Here is a 24,080-nt window from a genome sequence, read left to right as displayed (position 1 = left end):
GAGAGATCATTAATACCAAACTACAGTTACTAGGACTAAACAAAACACTTAAGCATGTCTCTTCCGATTGCAACTCTCCTTCTATTGATGTTTTCAACATCGTCATCTTATTTCATCTCTCTTGCACACTCCAAGATCCCTCGACTTGGGATTTCCCCAAATATGCTAAAGAATGCACCTGGTGCAACGACGCAGAAACTAAACGACTCTGATCTAAAAATGTTCTACTTTAATCAAAATCTCGACCACTTCACATTCACACCAAAAAGCTACATGACATTTCAACAAAGATACGCTATCGATTCCAAACACTGGGCTGGCGCTAACGCACCAATATTAGCGTTTCTTGGAGAAGAATCATCGTTAGATTCCGATTTGTCTGCCATAGGTTTTCTCCGTGACAATGGTCCTCGTTTCAAAGCGCTCCTTGTCTACATAGAGGTGTGCGTGTGTGGATATAAAGAAATGTGCGGTTAGATTTTATCTTTAACATTGTTTGTATGTCAATACATACCATATATAATGCAGCATAGGTATTATGGGAAGACGATGCCATTTGGATCAGCAGAAGAAACATTGAAGAACGCGAGTACGTTGGGGTATTTGAACGCAGCACAAGCTTTAGCAGACTATGCAGCGATTCTCTTGCATGTTAAGGAGAAGTACGCAACCAAACACAGTCCTATCATTGTCATAGGAGGATCATATGGTGGAAGTAAGTCCATGTTCACCATTATATATCTCATATATGAAAAATATCATAACATAACCTTTATGGCCTATGTTGCATGGACGTAGTTGCCCTTTAATCACTTCCACTATTAGTATATGGAAGTTTGTATATGTGATATAGTTACCAACATGCTACTACGATTACTAAATGAAATCTTGTTGGGGGATGAGTATTCCACCTCATGATCTCTCTTAATTAATAATAGTGATAATATTAAATAGCATTTTACATGATTAAAAAGGTAAAAGGAATAATCAATTTCTTGTATGTTTCTTGGTACACACAGTGTTAGCGGCATGGTTCAGGCTAAAATATCCACACATAGCACTCGGAGCATTAGCATCTTCAGCTCCTCTACTCTACTTTGAAGATACTCGCCCTAAATTTGGTTATTATTATATCGTAACCAAGGTCATCAAGGTAATAATAATTATTCAGTTATTGAATTACTAGAAAACATATTAATACGTAAGCTTTTTCAATCACTATCAATTCTATTTCTATGGTGTTCAAAAAAATCTATTTCTCTATTTCATTCTTCGCTGATTTTTATGTTAGGTTAACTAATTGTAATCGGGACCAATTGTAATCTAAACCAAATACTGATTACATCTTTTCTTCTTCCACATATTCCACAAGGGAACGAGTGAGAGATGTTATAACATGATCCGTAAATCTTGGAAAGAAATTGATAGAGTTGCTGCCAAACCCAATGGTCTCTTAATCCTCAGCAAACAATTTAAAACTTGCTCGTAAGAAAGACTTTTTTGTTAAAAATAAAATTCAACTAATCTACAATTTACTCTTTACACTTAATCTCGTCCTACAATTATATTTTCAGACCATTGAACGGAAGCTTCGATATCAAAGACTTTTTGAGTACAATATACGCTGAAGCTGTTCAATACAATCGGGGTCCCAGTTATTGGGTGGCCAACGTGTGCAAAGCAATAGACAACAACCCAACAAACCGTAAAAATGGTTTACTTGATCGTATCTTCGCAGGTGTTGTCGCTTTAGTAGGCAACCAATCTTGCTATGATACCAATATGTTTGCCCATCCTACAAACAATAATAAAGCATGGAGATGGCAGGCACGTAAATTTCACGTTAGAAAAACATATTGAAACCTGATAGAATGTATACGTATAATATTGTATTTGATTTTAATTTGTCTAATCGATACCTAAAATGACATGAAATGATTTTTATACAGACCTGCAGCGAGATAGTGATGCCGGTGGGATATGACAAACAAGACACGATGTTCCCAACAACACCATTTAATATGACCAATTACATTGAGGGATGTAAAGCTGATTATGGTGTCACTCCCCGGCCACACTGGATCACGACATACTTTGGTATTCAGGTACATTAATTTTCTTAAGAAAACTTTTCGTCACGCAGTATATGTTATAAGTTAACTAATCCAAACTCATATATATTATTAATGTCATCCAGTTTGGGGTACAAGTCACATAAGCCATCATCCATAAAGAAAACTGCTTTTAAATTGTACTTTTGGATTCCTTAGTATTTTTACATTCTTAATTTTTTGTTTAGGTGTAAGAAAATAAAAGGGACCAGAGATTTTAATATCGTTTTGCATATATTTTATTTGGACCTATATAATGTTAAGAGTTTAGTAGTTTTATAAAATTAAGCTAAAAACTTATATACTTTCAAATGTTATATATTGCAGGATGTGAAGTTAGTCCTCCGAAAATTTGGGAGCAACATCATTTTCTCTAATGGATTGTCAGATCCTTATAGCGTCGGCGGGTAATAACATAATACAAATTGATTAATATATTAATATATATATATATATATATAAGACACAAATGTTTTACGATGCTTCTTTTTAATATATTTTCAGAGTTTTAGAGGATATTTCAGATAGTATAGTCGCCATCAAATCAAATAATGGTAATTTTAATTTGTATTTAAGCATATTCAACAAGTCGTTTAAGAATAGGATGAACTCCCACGTAATTTCATAAATTAAATGAACAGGTTCACATTGTCAAGACATTGTCATGAAGATGAAAGGAGATCCGGAGTGGCTGGTGATGCAACGAGACAAGGAAATTAAAATAATTGAATCTTGGATTTCAACGTATCAAAAGGATTTAAGAGCTCTTAACATACCTATCTAAGTTAGATTATAATATACACAATATTTAGAAACAATAAGTGGTTCTTGTACTGGTTGAGAGGCATGGTTAAATGAAGATCGATCGATATAAAAGCCAGTAAATACTGTAAATCTTACTATGGTATTTCTCCTAGGCCAACATCGGATCACAACGAATTATACTATATAATAACTTTGACGTCATAGTTAGATCTATGGTGCAAGTCACTAAGCCATCCTGCAAAATGGATTAATGTATACTAGATTCTGACCCGTCCGATCGGGCGGGTTTTATTCATTCAAAAGTAACTGCAATTGACATATAAAGAAATGAATTAGTCAGTGTAAATTTGTTTTTTTGGTCATAATCTTGTGTAAGCTTTTTGATACAATAGGCTGTGGTAAACGGCGGTTAGAATCAAAGAAACTGATATTTCTATTATTTTTTATTACTATAATTCGGTATTCAGAGGAATATTATTCAAAAAACTATACTATAAATTGCATAAAACATTGAAGACGATATTTATTGTTGCAGTCGAGTTTTACTCCTTAGTTGGTGTATATCCATAATTACAGTTAATCATATCAATCTAAGATTTTTTTTTAAAGAAAATAATATCTTAGTTTTACCTAAATATTCTCGGAAATATTTTTCTTTAGTTTTGTTTCTGTTTAGACTTGAATGTTAAGTGAGAAAAAAGTAATTTTGTCGTTTAGGTTTTTTTTAATAACTTAAGTTTATAAACTATTAAAGATACCAACGAAAGAAGTATCTCCGAGTATTTATAAATATTGTAAAATTTCTTATAACTGAATTTGTATTATCGTGTGATTTTATTTAAAAGTGATCATGAACTAATCTTTTAGTATAGATCCTTTTCATCATGGTATAATTTTTTTTGTTTATTGATATCAATGTTACCTATTACTTGTACATGTTCTTTTTTACTTGTACATGTTTTTCGTAATAAGATAGATTAGCAATATAATCTCTTATTAACGATTTGTTTTTCTATACATTAATTAATTTTATTTGAATTAATCCTTTAGATATGACTATATTAGAAACGTGTAAAAGACCTCATATGGGTGTGACAAAATTTTGATATTTTTCTTTGTTTGATAAAATTTTGAAGTTATATATGATATAAAGGTGATAAAATATGAAATAACTATAGTTTCAGTCTATAAACGCATATGATATCTAAAATTCTAAAGATTAGTTCATCATGACAACTACAAAGCAATCTTTTAAATTTCTCTACAAATACGAACTAATTTGTATATGATAGATCAACTTGTAAATATGAGCGTATGATAACAAATAAGTACCTTTATGTTACAATCTATCAACCCACACCAATATGATTATACCAAAAAAAAGATTGAATAACATGTATAGCATTTATAAATGTTACGAAGTTATAGTACACGATAAGAGAGGAGTTATAAAGTCATAACATCGGAGCAGTTATTTCCAAAACCAATAGAAATATAAGGGATGGTTTAATAATGGATTAATGTGGGTATAACTTTATAAGAAAGGAGTATATTTAATTTAAAATCTTACAAAATAATAGTTAGGTACAAGAGAATGTTTCTGTTTTAATAAGATAGATAGATGTATTTACTTTTTTCCTTCATTAGTCACGCGACTATTATTGCTCATGGGCTTACGCGAAAAGGGCCGACTTATTTGAGAACATATAATTCAATAGAATTTGCCATATCTGTTTTATAAATCATATATAGGCTCAGCTTACAACCTTTTATTTGAGAGTTTTTCGGCCACATAAGAGTTTCCATAACTCTTCCAAGTTCAAATACTCCACGGTGGAGTCTCCACCCATCAAGCCCAAGTTCAAATATATGTGTTGAAGCTGATAAATTTTTGTTTAAGTAAGTTGATATCTAATCATATAGTATCTAGAACAATAAAACTTGCATTAGTGTAAGACAAGACATTACAAAACAAATGTTCACGACAAGCTAAAGGTATAGTGAAGATAAATTTATGATTTTAGCAAAAAAGCAGTTTTTATGAATGTATTGGCCTCGAAACAATATAAAAGATACTCCTATGGAATGTGACACCACACCTTCATAACTTAGCCACAAAGGAAGAAAAAAGTATTGCTTTTTTTTTTCATTTGCTTTTGTTTTATGTTATACTCCCTCCATTCTTTTTTATATGAAGCTTTGTATGTTATGCACACAAATTTAGGTAATTAGTACAATACCTACTCTAACCTTTCATAAATGATTAATTTAGTCTAGACTATAATTACGATAGAGATAGAATAAGAGTAAAAGAAATCAACTTTGGTTATATTTTGTCTAGAAATTTGTAAACCACAAGTATTATAAAACAAGATAAAAATTCTAAAACGTCTTTTATAAAAAAACAGAGGGAGTACAACATTTTATTTGAATGGATTACTAACTGAGAGCTCAATATTCACACAAACAAATTATATACAAGAAACTTTGAACTCTTCAACTATACGGTAAACAGATGAAAGGTGAATCTATATATCAAACTAAAAACTATATATATATATGTGTGTGTTCTTTTGGGTAACTGAAGGAATCCCAAAACCAAATCCATAACTAACATAGCATCTAAATGGATTACTTTGTACCTTTTTTTTTGATCGCTCTCTCTAGTTGATTTGGTTATGTCAGTTTCCAGTTTACACACATATCATATATTCTCTAACACTGAACCTCAAGGGATTTCTCATCTTCTGGTTTCAAATCATTTTTTCTTTTTGCATAAAACCAAAGGTTCTTTTCTGGAACAAGGGAGGTACCGGAAAAGAAGTTATCGACAAACGTTCATTTTATTTTATCCTATTTTATATTGTAGATGAGGAAAAAGAAAAAGAAATGTTAAAGCAAAATGCATAAAATAATTGGAATGTGGGTTCTACAAAGTAACAAATGGAAAAAGAAGAATGAGAAATTGCCATGATTTGAGCTGTTTCTTAAGGACATAAGACCATTTGTAAGTTTATTTAATTATATATTTTTCGCTACAATGATGTAACACAAAACATCTTCTTGCTCACCCATATATTACTTATCCGAGGAGGGTATTACTTGAGATATGTACGACTAATTCAAACTCTCTACCAATGAAGGAACCCCCTCATCATGATGCTTCATATAAAACCTTTTCCAATGAAACCAAATAACCAATCAAGTCGTAGAGTTAGAAAATTCATCAGCTTGTTGGTAATATTCAATTTTCAATGCTACGTGAAAAAGTATAACTTACCTTTTTAATAGATTCTTAGTTTCAACTCATGCAAACATGTAGACATATAAATACACAACTTTGTATGAATAGATAAATCAAGATGTGCGTCAAAATTACGGATTATGTGGTTTAGGTAAAGAAGACAAAGCGAAAAGAGATATGCTAAGAACCTTTCATTGACTGGTCTTCCTTTTTTGTTGTGGAAAACCCTAGTCCTTGTTTGCATATGTATATGTTTACCTTTTGTATTTGATATGTAATAACTTGTTTGTTAAGCAACTTTTGCCATGCCTATTCAACATTTCAAAATTTTTATCAATTTCAATTCCGGTGAAATTATGGAAAATATATTTAATTGTATACTCTTCACGTCAATGATGTAATACAAAACATCTTCTTGCTCACCCATATAGTACTTATCCGAGAAGGGTATTACTTGAGATATGTACGACTTATTCAAAAACTCTACCAATGAAGGAAACACATCATGCAGATCACAACACAATTTGTCTAAATAGATAAATCAAGAGGTGCGTAAAAATTACGCATTATGTGGTTTAGGTAACCGGAAAACAAAAAAAGGAGATGATGCCAAAACTTACATTGACTGGTCTTTCCTTTTTTTTTTTGTTGAAAAAACCCTATAACTCTTGTGTTGCATATATTGTTGTACCTTTTTGTATTTGATAGTAGTTTTTTTTTTGAAAGCTGTATTTGATAGTGGTTACTTGTTTGTTAATCCACTATATGGTTTTGATATATTTTATAATATTCTTTATAGAATATAAAGAAAAAGGATAAACTCCTCCTTGTATATTGAAATTAAACATAAAACTAAGTTTTTAACCTAAGCATATCCGTCAAAATAATTTTACAAATATATAGGGAGTATAAATATTTATTATCAATTTAAAATATAAGAATAAGTTATTGTTTATATATTCAAAATATTTTAAAATAAGTTAAACAACAATTTTATATATATACAAAGTTTTTGATCACAACATAAATACTTTTATTACGTAAAATAAACTTAAAACACTCATACATTTGAAATATATTAAAATAAATTATATCAAACTATTCATATGTAATTTTTTTTCATTATATTAAATTATCTTTTATTACGTAAAGTAAACTTGATAACACTCATATATACATAAGATTATATATTAATATATATGTGTATATATATACACAGATTTTATCTTTCTTAATTTTTTTATAAATTTTATGATGTAAAATAAATTTTAGATAACAAAATATAAATAAACTTTAGACAATAATAATTATCAAATGAATGAAATTCGTTTTTTAATTTATTATTAATTATATATGAACAAATCTAATTATCCACCATTTAGGTTGAAACCATAATACAAATACATAAAGCAGTAGACCAAATATCTACTACCGTCTAAGCTGCTAAGATTAATTAAAACTTTATAATACAATATATACTACTTTTAATTCAATGATAATTATAAAATAAACAAAATTAATTTTAAATTATTGTTAACTATAGAAATCTAATTATTTATCAATTTACCAATAGTAGTATATACATTTCAATCTCTAGTTTTTAACGGGAGAGCTAAAAGATTAAAAATAATTTCGCAAATAATAGTTTAGAATCAGTTCTTTTTTCTTCTTTTTTTGGTCAAACATAAAATTTTCTTATTATATAAATTTGAAAATTTTCCTAAAAGGCACAAAATATTCTTTATCACAAACTTAAAAATAACCAAAATGACATTAACTAAAGAATTAAAAAGTGTATTATCCTTAAATGATATTTTAAAAATAAATACATTATGAAAATATATTATTACTCTGAATTTTATACCTTAAATCTTAAATCCAATATCCTAAATTCTAATCCCTAAACATAATACTCATGCTTTCAAAATTCCAAATTTTAATTTTTTTTTAAAACATTTAATATTTTTATATTCTTTAACGAATGCTATTTTAGTCTTTGTTTTTATATGTTCTATTTGAAATTAAAACAAAGTAATATTATGGTATTTCCTAACAAATATAGATTGATCTCTGTTTTCATCCCCAAATTAAATATTTACTTATTGTAATAGCATTCATTACATATTCATAAATTAAAACCGAAACCAAATCCACGGTTTTTAGTTAACCAAATTTTTGAAAACCAATTCCTAAATGAACCGAGTTACATTTCGGTTTGGTTCGGTTTTTATTTTTATTTCTGAAAATAACCCTTTTTGGTTTTCGATTAATTTCAGTATAATTTTTAAAAGAGTCTGATTTTTGGCTTGTTTTGGTTATTTTTGATTTCTTAATTTTTTCTGAAAAATCAAAAACCGATCTAAACCAAAAACCAAATTATCTTCAAAATCTTACCGACCTAAACCGAATGCAACCAAACCAAAAACCAAATTTTCTGGTTCAGTAAGGCTAATTCGGTCCGGACAAAACCGCAGGCTATTCATAATCATACAAACTTTTTTCCTCCTACAACATGTAGTTATGATTAGTTTTCTTTCTTGTTTTGTCCCAATATAATAAATTGATTAAAAGAAAGGCGCATCAATAGAATGAAAACACATGTGATTAATCTGCACTGGAACATTTTCTGTTGAATCCACTGTTGCCCCCCCTCTCTCTCTCTCTCTCTCTCTCTCTCTGAAAAGAAGCAACGACAGTAACAAACCAAATCTGCAAATCCTCTGTTTCCATGAAAATTCAAGACCGAAGACGATCATAACAGTTTACAAATCCGCTACTCATTTCCCCATTCAATGTCTGCCCAGAAGGATAAAAAGTTTTGATCTTTTTCGATTTCTAACGGGAAAATAGAGAGATCTCATCACTTGTCAGCACTTAGTAAAGACCACACCACAGCTATGGCGGCTGTTCTGTTTTCGGCGGTTATTCTGGTTTGCTTATTACTACCAATAGCGGTTCTGTCTTACGGTTTCCCGGCGGCCCTGAAACTAGAAAGAGCCGTTCCGCCGAATCACGAGATGGAAATGAGTCAACTCAAGGCTCGTGACAGAGCCAGGCACGGCAGATTGTTGCAGTCTCTCGGCGGTGTAGTTGATTTCCCCGTCGACGGGACTTTTGATCCTTTCGTTGTTGGGTAATCTAAAAGTTTCCATCTTTATTGCCTACAAGGTGTTTGAGCCATTGTCTGTTTTTTTTCTCATGTCTTAATCAAAAAAGGTTGTTTCTTTGGATGTTAAAACAGATTATACTATACGAAACTGCGGTTGGGATCACCTCCAAGAGACTTTTATGTACAGATTGACACAGGAAGTGATGTATTGTGGGTTAGTTGTGCTTCTTGCAATGGCTGTCCTCAAACCAGTGGACTCCAAGTAAACAAACCTTTCTCTTCTCTTTTTTTTTTCTTTTCTTTATTTGAAATTCTCTGGTTTGGGTTTAATGTGCTGCTCTCTCTTTTGCAGATTCAGTTGAATTACTTTGATCCAGGGAGCTCGGGAACAGCGACACCAATCTCATGTTCTGACCAAAGATGCAGCTGGGGTGTTCAGTCCTCTGACTCAGGCTGTTCTGTTCAGAACAACCTCTGCGCTTACACGTTTCAGTATGGTGATGGAAGTGGCACCTCCGGATACTACGTCTCTGATCTCTTGCAGTTTGACATGATTGTAGGAAGCTCCCTCGTCCCAAACTCAACGGCTCAGGTTGTGTTCGGGTGAGTTGTTTCAGCAAAAAGCTTGTGTTCACAGTCATCAATATAGTTATTTTTAGCAAAGCTTCTTCTTTCTGGAACAGATGCAGCACCTCACAGACGGGAGATTTAGTGAAGTCGGACCGAGCTGTTGACGGGATCTTCGGGTTCGGGCAACAAGGAATGTCTGTTATCTCTCAGCTTGCTTCGCAGGCAGTAGCTCCAAGAGTGTTCTCACACTGCTTGAAAGGAGAGAACGGAGGCGGAGGGATATTGGTTCTCGGAGAGATTGTGGAGCCAAACATGGTCTTTACTCCACTCGTTCCCTCGCAGTTAGATCCTCTCTAAACTGGTTTCATTTCAAAAATATAACTGTTCAAATGTTAGTTGGAAAGTGTGACTGATAAGCATATATGATCTCAGGCCTCATTACAATGTGAATCTGCTGAGCATCTCGGTGAATGGCCAAGCTTTACCTATCAATCCATCTGTCTTCTCCACATCCAACGGCCAGGGAACAATCATCGATACTGGTACAACATTGGCCTACCTTTCTGAAGCAGCCTATGTTCCTTTCGTTGAAGCTGTAAGTCCTAAAACTCTGCAGTTTTTGTCTCGATAAGCTTTAATCTAAAATGCAATCTTTCTTGATGAAATTTTCAGATCACAAATGCTGTTTCGCAGTCTGTGAGACCCGTTGTTTCAAAAGGGAGCCAATGTTACGTGTTAACCACGAGGTTCGGTTCGGTTCATAACATCTCTAAGCAAGTCTTCTTGTTAGTAGTATCAAATATTAGTGGAAAAAAAATGCTGAAACATTTGTTTGGTTGTTTACTGTAAAAATGATCAGTGTCGCAGACGTGTTTCCTACGGTAAGCTTGAACTTTGCTGGTGGAGCATCCATGTTCTTGAATCCTCAGGATTACCTCATACAGCAAAACAACGTAGTAAGTACTTTTAACTATGCTTCCATCAAATCTTTTTTACATGTACTATAACATTAGTCTCTGCCACTATGCTCTCTAGGGAGGTACTGCTGTGTGGTGCATTGGTTTTCAGAGGTTACAGAATCAAGGGATAACTATCCTTGGAGGTAAACCACAAAAGCTTAAGTCTTTTATTCACTTGAAATCTACTAATGTTTTTCATCTTTTGCTATTGCAGATTTAGTTCTTAAAGACAAAATATTTGTCTATGATCTGGTCGGTCAGAGAATCGGATGGGCAAACTACGACTGTAAAAAATCTCATCCTTTTAAACTCGAACGTGATCCAAAAGCAATCTCATCTTCTCACACGCAACTTCTTGCAGGTTCAATGTCGGTGAATGTATCTGCGACTAGCAGCAGTGGAAGAAGCGAGTACGTGAACGCAGGACAGTTTAGTGACAATGCTGCGGCGCCACAAAAACCGTCTCTGGACATTGTTGGAAACATTGTACTGTTATTACTATTGGTGGTGATAAACATGTTTTTATAGCACACAGATTTGCCTAGTTTGATGTACACTGGTTTATATGGTCAATGTTGTGTTGCTTGTGGTCGCTGGAGAGTAATTATCTCTCGACCGGCGAAGCCGAGCAGAAGAAAAGTTAACTTCTTTGTTTGTTTGTTTGTTACATTCTCTTGATGTAGTTTCGGATGTAAATAATTCGTTTCCTTTGTGTATCTCTTTGTTCTGATCCAAGGTACTATTTTGATATCAAGTATATAGTATTAAAGTAATTAGATATTCAATACCCAAGAGCATAAAAGAATATGAAGTGCATCAAATGACCAGAGGCAATTGCATTGACCAAACCACTAATCTCTTAAGTCAACGAATGCAGACTTATAATCAGTGTTCAACAAAGCGATAGGAGGGCGGCGACATAACGCCTAGTGCCTAGAACGATTAAGCGGATGCATAGATTATTAGTTAAACGGTTTAGGCGTTTATAAATTATAGCAATATATTAAATATATGTAATGTTTTATATTTAATAATAGTAAAAACTATTATTTATATATGATAAACATTATTTTCATAAGAATACATATTACAATATATTAATTATTATAATTTATGAATAATAAATTATATATTATTTATTATTATAATATTGTAATTATCTAGGCGGTTTAAAGAGTAATCGCCACGGTCCTGTAATGCCTAGCGCCTAAGCGCTGTCTAGGCGGCCGCCTAGACCGCTTTTTAGAACACAGTTATAATATATTCATTACTTATTAAAAGACTATAATGATAAATTATTTACGTTTTCAACAAAATATTATATTTTTTTCTCATTTGAAAATTCTTACGTAAACTTTTTTAAAACATTTATTTGTACATTTAATTATTAATAAATATATCTTAAAAATCTTTCAATATTATTTTTTCAATTTTAAAAATTTAAATATTTTACTTAATAATATTTAGTATGTGTTTTCTGTTTTCTGTTTTATTTTTTAATTAACTTTTATTAAAAAATATTTTCAGATATCAACACAATATATATAGTAATTATCTTTGAGAGCTTGAATGCAAAAATAACTTTGCAAATAATAGTATACATAACTAAGTATTTCGTCCGTGTATGCGGGCTTATAATACATTCATTACTAATTAAAAAAGACTATAAAGATAAAGTATTTACGTTTTTGACAAATTATTATATATTTTTCATTTGAAAATTCTTACATACAATTTGTAAAAAGTTTCTTTGTACATATATTCATTATTAATAAATATATCTTAAATGTCACTCAATATTTTCTTTTCAATTATACAAAATAAAAAAATTACTTAGTCTAGAAATGTAGATATTAGTTGACACATCATCTTGACTCGATTAGTCGGTAGAAACATCAAACATTATCAGCGAGATGAAAAAATTATTTAAGAACAAACTTCAGAATAATATGATTAAGTTAACTTACTGGTATCACAGAGAAGAAACTGTTTGGGATTCGATCATAAAACGATGATGTACACAAAAACAAATGTGATTCCTTCTTAGCAATCTTCTTAACAGAAGCAGAAGCAACATTCTTAGTCGAATAAGCATTTTCAAAAGAAACATAAACAGTTTTCTCAGCTGGAGTAGAAGCAACATTTTCAGCAGCAGTAGAAAAGAACTTCTCAACAGAACCAACTTTATCACCATATACATTGTTTTTAGTAGAAGCAGAAGAAGTATTTTACAGAACAATTGTAAATACTTCAAAATACATTTCAACTAATTTATGTTTTTATATCTTTTCTACCTTTCAGGATCAATCATGTTCAAGGTCCTAGCAGAGGTTACGTATTTGAACAAACGTTGTGCACTTAAAATTCTTTAGCATATTATGAAGCCTTCATCCAAGTTATTAGTTTAGATTTCAATTTCTCAAGAAAAAAAAGAGAATATATAGATTATATTAAAATTCACCATGAACTCTGATACCATGCATATTAGTTTACTTCAATAGCGTTTGTTTACTTTGTTCGTTCTCCAAAAAAAATCCTCTTTGTTAAGAAAAAGAAAATATCTACTTTGACTTTTTATTTCAACGTCTACATTCCAGTTTCAGCTCGTTTGATCTCTTACAAGCGGGGACCTACACAAATTTGATGCGACAGCAAAGAAGACAAGGAGGAAGCGAGAACCAAAGAAGAGCTTGGGACAATGTACACAAAATCTCGTAAAGAGAAGCTTAGTGGAAATCATCCATAAGCTATTCAGATTTATGAAAAGAAACCTGATGACTTGGGTTTTACGTTTACCGTAAGTGATTGGAAAAAGATGTTGGAGAAGAGTGAAGGAGGCTTTATCAAAGATGTTTATGACAAATACATTGAGTCAAAGCTTGAGACCAAAGCCAAAACCGTCGTCATCATCAAGAAGAAAGTAAATGTAACGAAAATGAAGATCAAGAATAAGAAGAAGTCGGCGGAGACGAATGAGACGGTGATTAACGAAGGATCCGACGATGGTGATGAAGTTCTATATATATATGTAATATATGATGTGGTAATCTTGCACTTTTGAGCGAACTTTTGGATGTGAGTTAAGCTCATCACTAATATAGTAGTGGAATCCACGGTAAAAGTCTAACATATGAATTCTCACGTAAATAATTTCCTACCTATATAGTATGTACGTGGTCCATTTTGTTGTGGTATTTTCGAGATATCATATTTAGGTTTTTCCATTAGACTGTTTCCATCTACATTTCGGGAAAGGCTATTAACATCACACATACCGGTGGTGGGAAGTTCATTGGACAATATTCATTATTAATAAATATATTTAAAAGTCAGCCAATATTGTCTTTTCAACTATACTAAATTAATTTTTTTCAATTAAAAATTAATTAATTAATATATAATTTTGTGTGTTTTCAATTTTTAATTTTCATCAAAGAATATTTTTTTCAGATAAGAACACAATATATAGTAATCATCTTTTTATTTTAAAATATATTTTCTAGATTTCTGATGATTCTTTTTATTATTATTATTATTATTAATAATTTAATCATTTATTAGTCAAAATAATTTAAATTCAATTTTTTATAAGTTTATATATTTATTCATTAATGGTATAAATAATATTAAGTAGCCTAACTTTATAATAATATTGATAGATCTATATTTTTTGGATAAATCCGTTTATTAATAATATTTTTAAGATGTTTGTTTATTTCAAAACTAAATATAAATATTTTTTAGTTACATTAATAATATTTTAAAATTCAGGTATTTATTTTGGTTACAAGGATATAGAATTCATTTTTATGAAATATGGTTCGGTATGGATTTATTTGGTTCGGTACCGTTTGGTTCTATGCTAATGGGTTTATAGACTATGTGTAGAAGACCCAAACTAAAGGGTCGGTAGGTTTAATAAATTAAGGGAGGCCCATTCCCATACGTGTTGGCGGTCATCGAACCCAGGTTACTTACTCACATGACAGATGGAATAATAACCACAATACTTCCTAACTGTTATAAACTAAAGAGAATGTGGAGAGTGATTTGTGAGAAAGTTGTGTGTATTTTTCATTAGCCAACACCACAATATATAGTGGTTTGATACAAGGGTTTACAAATGCTTTACAAGGAATAAAATCTACACATTGATTACATTGACTACATTGATGTCATAGAGAAGACTTGGTCATGGTGATAACTCCAAGGTTGACTGAGTCTTCTGATCTCGGTCCGGTTTGTAGATGAACCGATGTAGACCGGATGTAAACCTCCTTGCACTTCCTCTTGTATATGTTGGACTTGTATAGTACTTGGTTAAGTACTTGGTTATGGTCCATCCACACAATAGATTTTATAACACTCCCCCTTGGATGCCATAACCATATGAGTTCATAATATCTTAATGTTGCCTCATTAAAACCTTACTAGGAAAACCCATTGGGATAAAACCATAGTTAAGGAAAAAGAGTACAACACATACTACTCCCCCTGATTTGAACATCACTTGCTGAATAGATGTTCATGGATTCTTTACTTGAACAATCTTGTATTGTTCGAACATATCATGTCTCTTAGAATCCTGATGGTACTTTAGAAAATGTACCACTTTGATATCGACCACTTTAGTACTTTAGATAAAATGTACTATTTTATACTCTGGTCGTTTTGATTATGGTCCTTGACCAAATCACTATTATATGCCTTTCCATAATATTGGCTGGCTAGTACTTTAGATCCTTTGTATAATATGGATCATCATTATATCAAGTATGAGCTACTTAGCTCTCTAGGACTTATGGATATGCCTTAGCTTTATGAGTATAATATTATTTGCCATAAAGAACTTTAAACATAGGTCATGTCGGTTAGATCATGATCCTTATTTACATATGTCCATAGATGATCTATGATTGATCTGAGACATTGTCAATCTTAGTGTGCCGGCAATTCGTACACACATATATATATATATATATGGACGATTGGACTGATCTAGGCCGGACACGGTCATGACATAGAATTGATCTAATTGATCCTCAAATTTATGTCTAATGACATCCATGATCTACAGCTTTATCATGGACCAAATCTTATAACCTGGTCGGACCCGTTGGGTCGCATATGGACGCATAATGCGGTCTTACACCTTTTGTTCAAAGATGAACTTTGATCTTATAGCTTATCTTTATGATAGCTTATTCATTCATACCACAGCTTGGTTGGTTCATGCTGAGAATTTTGACCAACCATAAGTATTACCAAAATTTGGCTAATTTGTGGTGATGGTCTATAACCTTTCTAAGGTTTCATGAATAACCACTTAACCTATCTTAGGCTGGTTAGTATATCACAAGGAATTTAAAATTCCTCTATAGACTGATTTGAACTGTTCTTATAGAACTCTTCATTTGCTTATATGTAGCAATTTAATTTAATCCCGGGACAGCTCTGTTCATGCGAACTTCTTTTCCCATCTTATGATTCTGAGCTTAATACATTTTGGTAAACCTTTTAGGTACCAATAATATTATTATCATCCAGTGAGTCATATATAACATACTACATCTTTTGAATTTCTTCCAGACATTATATGTAGTGACATATGTAGTATTATCCACCACTTTGGATTATATAGACCTCCCTTGGTCTGTCTCACGATTTATCCTTCTTTCAGGATTTATTTATTCACTGGGCATCATATGGCGTTTACATATTCATGGCCAATTCAATACGCCTTTATTTGTCACTTTTAGAAACCCCACGTTTCTTTCTTTATTCATTATTATGAGTACTCTTGCGTGGGTTCATGATCCTCGATTCATTATTCATGTGCTACATATTCGCGCTTTTCTTATGAATGTATTGTGTCGACACATTTATATATATATGGTTTCCTTCCAGACATCAAATAATTCATTGAGATCTCATCATTATCAATGCCTTCAGTACCATGAGGCCCGGCGTCCCGAACCCCAAGTGTTGATACTGACGGCATAGCCATTTCGGCCTTGTCTGGAAAGTCTATGACCTCGGTTTCTTTTTGCACCTTTCTTTAATTTCCGAGGTTCCTTTTGGAACATATATTCGGTCTTATATTAGACTCTGTAGCAACTTGGTTGTGTCTTTAAGACATCAAAACCGTGTGGTGCTAAGCTGGGATGACATAGTCATTCTTTCTCGGGTCAATGTGTCTGGCATTTTATTTTGCTATCATTGTAGCATATGGACGTCTATAAATCTTTTCTAGTCCGAGGATCTTTGCCAAGACAATGATGGTTGATACCATTCTTTACCAGCTTACTACTTCTCCTTTCAAATGTTGGATATTGGGATTCATAAACTCTATGTAATCCTTGTTCCTTGGCCTATGATTAAATCACCCATTTTGGCTCAAGATTTCTTTTAAATTTATGGAGAAAGTATATTCATAATATATATCCAACATATATTCCCAATCCTCCTTATGAGATTCTAAGATCATATGATCTTTAGATGGCACATATATTTGTGGTGGATTCATTCATAATATCTTAATTCATAATATCTTAATATGATATATTTCTGGACTCATGACCCGTATTAGTCTGAGGTGGGAATATTTATTATCACTTATATGTCCTGATATAATATCAATGGCCTGATGCAAGTTAATCTTTTATAACTCATGATGTCCCCAAGCATATGGATTTTTAGATTTTGAACCTTATAGGTAATGGTCATAATATCATAAATTCAACCAATATGTAATATGGTTGTGGACCATGTTTCACGGATTTTAGTATGGTCATGTATCATGGGATTTGTCCTCACTCCCCCTCATGAACATACTCTAATTCGTGGTGCTTGGGACAATAAATTCCCTTGTGCATAGATATAAATTGCACAAACGTGAGATCTTATGGGATAGCTTTTGTGCCTTTTTAAATCTTTGCATCATAATTCAGATGGCTAAGTATGGTAATGCCATCTAAGTGATAATTTTCGTGGGTCAATCAAACATGATTATGATTGCCCTGACTATTTGCCTAATATCATATTGATCTCTAGATCAATAGATAATGTAGTCTCGACCATTTAGGCGATTTTAATTTAGGTACTTTTATTCTTTTTTTGCCCATTGTTGGAAACCATATTTTCTTCTTAATTCAATGGGTCTTACAGGGTGAATATAATGCCTTTTAGGCAATGCCTTGGTCGGACCTCATTTCCTTTCTTTCAAGGAATGTCCAAATGAGTTCAAGAGTATTTTATGCATCATAATAGAGCCTGGATGGCCGAGCATGTCGTGCCATATGTTATAGGCTTCTCTGAACTCTTTGGAAAGTGATTTGGGGTACTTAACCCACAATCATATTTATCTTGGCTTAATGAAGGCCTATAGATATAGATATACTAGGTATAGTCTCTAAGACTTTCCTTTGGCCTTAGGCATTTTCATAAATCATAAGGAATCCTTTCTTTCCTTTGCCCATAGGTTCAATATGTAGACCATTTATATGAATGTCTTTGAAACTTTGATAAATTTTACTTTGATTTATGTGGAATGTAATGCATCAGAGATTTTTAGATGCGTGCCTTTAGGCATCATGAGGTTGGACTAGCCATGACCTTGAATAAAATATTTTTTGTCTCATAATGTAATGTGGCTTGGTCCACAATAGAGAACAAAGACAAAGTAAAATGATGTCAAAATCTAATTGGCCTCTTTAAGGCAATATGAAGTCTCGTATTCAAGCTGATCATCATTCTTATGGTCGAAATTATTCGCACCATCTAGATGGACCCAATGGGCCATAGGGTTCTATCCTTTTATGCTCTCCTGGTAGAGTTCAATAAGGTGTTTGGGAGTTTTACATCGGTTGGCCCAATGATTATTCATCCCACACTGATGGCAAGCAGATTTGGTCGAGGCCTGGGTTTTTAAAATCGGACTTATTCCCACGGACTTATACCCACGGCTAGGTTGATAACCTTGGCCTCGGCCTCGACTAATGTTGTAGGTGATATCCACGCACACCCTTGTCATCTTTCCATGGCCTTTCGCATGGCCATGGTTTGACTCTTTCATATGGCTCTGTGGCCGTATGTGCCTTAGGCAATGCCTTAAAATCCAGGAGGCCTCATCTCACTATTCCTCATGAGTAACTCATTATTTTGCTTAGCAAGCAACAAACAAGAGATTAAATTTGCATATGTGGAGGAACCCTTTTCTCGGTATTATTGCTGAAGCAAAACATTGCTTGTGGAATGTAGAGAATTTCTTCTCTAACATGTCAGCATATGTGATAGTCTCTCCACACAGTTTCAACTATGACACTATCATGAATAGAGCCGAGTTATACTCATCCACAGACTTATAGTCTTGGTTCTTTAGGTCCCTCAAATCATATAGGACCTTTGGTAATAGCACCGTATAATGGTGATCATTTCTGGATTTAAGTTTTATCCAAAGGTCGAGAGGATTCTCAATAGTGAGATATTGATCATTGAGACTTTCAGTAAGGTGATGGCTTATGATTAAGAAAATCGCCTTGTATCTATCTCAAAAGTGAGAAATTTAGATTCAATCACCAAGATTTAGATTTCAAGATGATTTTCAACATCTGAATATTTAACATTGCTTTCAAGCATCAAGAATTTATATAAGCAATAGAAGCCTTAATTTATATGATTTAATAATGATTTAATAAGGCTTCCCCCAAATCATATAATATATTTGCTTTAAGCATTTCTAGTATGACAATGATCAATTGATCACTGCATCTAGTGATCCTTTTAATTATAATTCATATTTGGATTGATTATATATATGTATATAATTTCTTATAGGGTTTCCAAGCCCTTTAGAATTTTGAATAAGGATCAATCATTATTTTAAATAAGATCAAGCAATATGGATGAAAATTAATCACAATGGTCGAATGATAAATGCATGGCTCAAGAACTAATCGGATGTATGTTCTGTCCTAAGCATTGGACCGAAAATAATATGAATGTGATTCTTAATGCATGAGGATATTTGGTTTTCAAAGATCATAAAATAATAACCGATTCCTTCCTCCCTTTACCGGGTAAACCAAGACAAGAAAATTTATAATTTTCAGCAAATGTCTAAACCAAATTCAATTATATTTTCAATCAATTGGTTTCAAGGAAGGTTTATATTTTAATAAAAGCAAGCATGCATTCAAAGTTGGTTCAAGATGATTCAAGATGATTCAAATTTTTACTAAACTTATGCTATCAAGTATGCAACAAGATTACTATATAATTTTAATCATCAATTTCAGGCATATGGTAAAAGATCAAGATTAACTATCAACTTATGTGATCAATATTCAATATGATATGAAATCTATTCAAGGTTGGTTCAATTATTTAGCTATCAACCTATATAATCAAATGATTTCATGCATATTTATTCTATCTTATTAAAATCAAGACTATATGTTATAAAATTTTTATAAACATTTTCAGTCAAAGATATGCATTTAATAAAATCAAATATGCATTTATAAAATCCGATTTTGCATTTATAAAAATCATAAAACTTTTAACAGTTAAAAAGCAAACATCAATATTCAAAGATATGCAATGATGGGATTTAATTTCGATTTTATTTTTGGTTGACTGGATTCATGGTTTTGATCTTTGGATTTTCGATTTTGCTGGTTGAAAAACCAAGCAAGAGGTTTAAGGGTTTTGATGGTATTGATAAACGACTTATACAACCTGCTGGAACAGCTGGTGATGCGAATGAACAAAGGTTTGATTATTGGTTTCAATCCTTTAGACAAATCCGGATTTAAGGCCGGATCATATATGAGAAAGGTAGAGCCGATTTATGGCTTACAAACCAAGAAGGGGATTTAGGATTTAACATTTTATTTTATAAGAATTTTATAATCAAGATTCATATAGATCTTTAAATATTTTAATCTGATTTGAGATATTTAGAACCTTTAGAGAATTACAACTTTTGTGGATTCAAAATAATTCAGAATCAAGTTTCTTATGGATCAATGGATCATAGAAACAAGTTTAATATTATGGATTCATATAGATCCTTAGATTTCTTTTCAAATATAATGGTGTTCTTAGATTTTATGGATAGATTAGTTTACCATTTTACACCACAAGAATCTGAATGGACCACCATGAGAGAGAGTTGATCCACAGATGAGCTGGTTGAGAGAGAGGTGGAGGAGCGGCCGGAAAAACCATGAGTCGGCGGCGCGGATTGTATATGCTATTCACGACGCGTCAGAGATCGGATCGACAAGCCGTCTTCGGCAACGGATTCTTCTCGTCTTGGGCTTCAGTTTGATAGGTGGATCGTCGTCTGGCTCCACAGGGTTTGAGAGATACGGTGGTTTAAAGTTACGCCTGAATTTAAGATTTTCTGGCCGGAAAAGATGGCCGGAAAAGAGAGCTCAGGTGGAGAGCACTATCGTGTTGATAACGTGTTATAAACTAAAGAGAATGTGGAGAGTGATTTGTGAGAAAGTTGTGTGTATTTTTCATTAGCCAACACCACAATATATAGTGGTTTGATACAAGGGTTTACAAATGCTTTACAAGGAATAAAATCTACACATTGATTACATTAACTACATTGATGTCATAGAGAAGACTTGGTCATGGTGATAACTCCAAGGTTGACTGAGTCTTCTGATCTCGATCCGGTTTGTAGATGAACCGATGTAGACCGGATGTAAACCTCCTTGCACTTCCTCTTGTATATGTTGGACTTGTATAGTACTTGGTTAAGTACTTGGTTATGGTCCATCCACGCAATAGATTTTATAACACTAACTTTTGGTAATCTTCTTCGAATCTAGGGGTTTAAAGGGTTTTTTTATCCTTCCAAATTTGAATATCCTAGATCTCTTTTTGAGTATCATCAATCGAGATTCGCATTCACAATACTTTCTCGATTAGGGTGCGTCTCAGTTCCCTCTTCTTGGAGGTTTAGTTTAAACTCCCGACGATGGCGGATGAGAAGAACGGCGGACGTCTCAGCGACGCTAGCGATTACTCGTCGGAGGACGAAGGAACAGAGGATTACAGGAGAGGAGGCTACCATTCGGTGCGAGTGGGCGATGCTTTCAAGAATGGATCTTATGTGATTCAGAGTAAGCTTGGCTGGGGACACTTCTCCACTGTTTGGCTCGCTTGGGACACCCTATTCTCTGTAAGCCCACACTTTCACTTCTCCAGAGTTTTTTTTTTATCAGAGATTCAGATTAGGGTTTTAGAAAAGGAAGCTCCTTTGTAAGAGATTGAGCTATCTTGTTGCATTGGAATGTTTAAATGTGGAAGCTTTAGAGAGTTACAAGTTCACTAGTTTTTGTCTACTGCTTCTTTGTGGATGTAGAGTTCGTTTTTAAAAAGATTCAGTTTAGGGTTTTAGAAAAGGAAATTCCTTTGTTAGGATTGAAGCTAGCTTGTTGGGATTGCTGGAGATTAATCATGTTGTAGTGGGAAGCTCTTGTAGTTACAAGTTCTATGTTTTGGGGTTCTCTGTTTAACATGTAGATATTGATCTTTCTTTCGATTCATTGTTTTGTTTTGCAGCGTTATGTAGCTTTGAAGATCCAGAAGAGCGCACAGCACTACACTGAGGCGGCCATGGACGAGATTAAAATCTTGAAACAGATTGCAGAAGGCGACGCCGAAGATACCAAGTGTGTTGTGAAGCTTCTTGATCATTTCAAGCACGCGGGTCCTAACGGGCAACATGTTTGTATGGTCTTTGAGTATCTTGGGGATAACCTCTTGTCTGTCATCAAGTACAGCGATTACCGAGGTGTTCCTCTTAGCATGGTGAAAGAGCTCTGCTTCCATATTTTAGTTGGGTTGGATTATCTTCACCGCGAGCTCTCTATTATTCATACCGATATCAAGCCGGAGAACATTCTGTTGTGTTCCACCATCAACCCTGACGCAGATGCTCGTAAATCGGGTACTCCTCTCGTTCTTCCAACTAATAAGGACAAGAGTGTTCCCGTTGAGAAAGAAAAACCCAAGAGTTACACGTACGGTGAGGATATGAGTAAGAATCAGAAGAAGAAGATCCGTAAGAAAGCTAAGAAGGTAGTAGCTGAAGGATGCAGTGGAGAGGAAGGTTCAGAGGATAATGAGAGAGCAAGACCAAACGGGAACTCAACTGCGGAGAGTTCAGAAAGAGCAAAAGACTCGGAGAACGTGAGCGAAAAGAGTCGGAGCAATAGGAGAGGAAGTCGGTCCACAAGGCGGAAGTTACTTGCGGATGTCGATAGGAAATGCAAGCTGGTTGATTTTGGGAATGCTTGCTGGACTTATAAACAGTTTACAAGTGATATTCAGACAAGGCAGTATCGATGTCCTGAGGTTATTCTCGGCTCAAAATACTCAACCTCGGCGGATATGTGGTCGTTTGCCTGCATCTGCTTTGAGCTTGCCACTGGAGATGTTCTATTTGATCCTCACAGTGGTGAAAACTTTGAGAGGGACGAGGTATGTATATGTATCTCTTACTTAACTCTTTTTTATCTCGTTGTGATTCAATGCTGATGGAGTTTTGGTTTCAGGATCACTTGGCATTGATGATGGAGCTTCTTGGGATGATGCCACGAAAGGTAAAGTGTTTAACTTATCGATCAGTATCGTTTCGAGCTTTGCATTGATGATGGAACTTTCTTGATGCAGATTGCATTAGGAGGACGGTATTCACGGGATTACTTCAACAGACAGGGTGAACTAAGACACATTAGGCGGTTACGGTTTTGGCCACTGAGCAAGGTTCTAGTGGAGAAATACGAGTTCAGCGAGGAAGACGCGGTGGCTATGCAAGACTTCATCACTCCAATTCTTGAATTTGCACCTGAGAAGAGACCTACAGCTGCTCAGTGCTTAACACACCCATGGATGAATCCTGTCCGTAGATCGCTGAAAGCATCATCGAGTTCACAAAAACACAAAGAAGAAGAAGTAACAGCAATCAAGGAGAAGGATGAGAGGGAAGCCATGGAGGTTGGTGTTGGGAATATAGCCATTGATGGCTCAGAATTAAAGGCCTCAGGAAGAGAAGGTCGTCAATCTGCTCGTAGTGATCTTCGCACTTGAGAAAACAGAATCCTAGTGAAAGAAAGTTTTGTATTTGTCTTTTGAATATCTTCTTCGGGAATCAAGGATCTGGATACTGTATTGATTATTATTTTTTTCCCTTACACTTGTTGAAACAAAAGAGTTGAAACAAATCGATATGATTCTTTGATTTCAAAATAGTGCAGAGCATAGCAAAAACAATGAGGACCGCTCACAAGTATCATTCA

The 24,080-nt window shown here is 33.4% G+C and overlaps 3 protein-coding genes across 3 annotated transcripts; all 3 read left to right on the top strand.

The window, feature by feature from the left end:
* On the top strand, positions 1-3,083 carry LOC130494464 (uncharacterized). Its single transcript, XM_057002546.1, has 9 exons — positions 1-441; positions 529-715; positions 1,020-1,153; positions 1,373-1,485; positions 1,575-1,827; positions 1,950-2,105; positions 2,439-2,518; positions 2,616-2,665; positions 2,753-3,083. Exons 1-9 carry the CDS (start codon positions 55-57, stop codon positions 2,893-2,895), a joined length of 1,503 nt encoding a protein of 500 aa, XP_056858526.1. The 5' UTR covers positions 1-54; the 3' UTR covers positions 2,896-3,083.
* Positions 3,084-8,710: 5,627 nt separating this feature from the next.
* Positions 8,711-11,474, top strand: LOC108821213 (aspartic proteinase 36). The gene is made up of 10 exons (XM_018594260.2): positions 8,711-9,253; positions 9,362-9,491; positions 9,582-9,832; positions 9,913-10,140; positions 10,232-10,394; positions 10,472-10,545; positions 10,659-10,755; positions 10,835-10,901; positions 10,973-11,044; positions 11,120-11,474. The coding sequence occupies exons 1-10, from the start codon at positions 9,018-9,020 to the stop codon at positions 11,284-11,286; spliced, it is 1,485 nt and encodes a 494-aa protein (XP_018449762.2). The 5' UTR covers positions 8,711-9,017; the 3' UTR covers positions 11,287-11,474.
* A 10,147-nt stretch (positions 11,475-21,621) lies between these two features.
* LOC108842936 (uncharacterized) lies at positions 21,622-24,030 on the top strand. The gene is made up of 4 exons (XM_018615993.2): positions 21,622-21,958; positions 22,342-23,262; positions 23,337-23,384; positions 23,455-24,030. Exons 1-4 carry the CDS (start codon positions 21,755-21,757, stop codon positions 23,869-23,871), a joined length of 1,590 nt encoding a protein of 529 aa, XP_018471495.2. The 5' UTR covers positions 21,622-21,754; the 3' UTR covers positions 23,872-24,030.
* The last annotated feature ends 50 nt before the right edge of the window (positions 24,031-24,080 follow it).

The sequence above is a fragment of the Raphanus sativus genome, chromosome 2 (genome assembly GCF_000801105.2).
Source record: "Raphanus sativus cultivar WK10039 chromosome 2, ASM80110v3, whole genome shotgun sequence".
In the NCBI taxonomy this organism is placed as follows: Eukaryota; Viridiplantae; Streptophyta; class Magnoliopsida; order Brassicales; family Brassicaceae; genus Raphanus; species Raphanus sativus.
Note: the sequence above shows the minus strand (reverse complement) of the source record. Positions and strands in the feature narration are given on the sequence as shown.

What these genes read in the sequence shown, in the direction of transcription:
- LOC108821213 (XM_018594260.2), top strand. Translation starts at nt 9,018, where the DNA reads ATGGCGGCTGTTCTGTTTTCGGCGGTTATTCTGGTTTGCTTATTACTA. An exon ending in TGTTACGTGTTAACCACGAG is followed by an intron (nt 10,546 to 10,658) that starts GTTCGGTTCGGT and finishes AAAAATGATCAG; the next exon opens with TGTCGCAGACGTGTTTCCTA. An exon ending in AGGGATAACTATCCTTGGAG is followed by an intron (nt 10,902 to 10,972) that starts GTAAACCACAAA and finishes TTGCTATTGCAG; the next exon opens with ATTTAGTTCTTAAAGACAAA.
- LOC130494464 (XM_057002546.1), top strand. Translation starts at nt 55, where the DNA reads ATGTCTCTTCCGATTGCAACTCTCCTTCTATTGATGTTTTCAACATCG. An exon ending in CGCTCCTTGTCTACATAGAG is followed by an intron (nt 442 to 528) that starts GTGTGCGTGTGT and finishes TATATAATGCAG; the next exon opens with CATAGGTATTATGGGAAGAC. An exon ending in ATAAAGCATGGAGATGGCAG is followed by an intron (nt 1,828 to 1,949) that starts GCACGTAAATTT and finishes ATTTTTATACAG; the next exon opens with ACCTGCAGCGAGATAGTGAT.
- LOC108842936 (XM_018615993.2), top strand. Translation starts at nt 21,755, where the DNA reads ATGGCGGATGAGAAGAACGGCGGACGTCTCAGCGACGCTAGCGATTAC. An exon ending in CTTGGGACACCCTATTCTCT is followed by an intron (nt 21,959 to 22,341) that starts GTAAGCCCACAC and finishes TTTGTTTTGCAG; the next exon opens with CGTTATGTAGCTTTGAAGAT. An exon ending in AAAACTTTGAGAGGGACGAG is followed by an intron (nt 23,263 to 23,336) that starts GTATGTATATGT and finishes TTTTGGTTTCAG; the next exon opens with GATCACTTGGCATTGATGAT.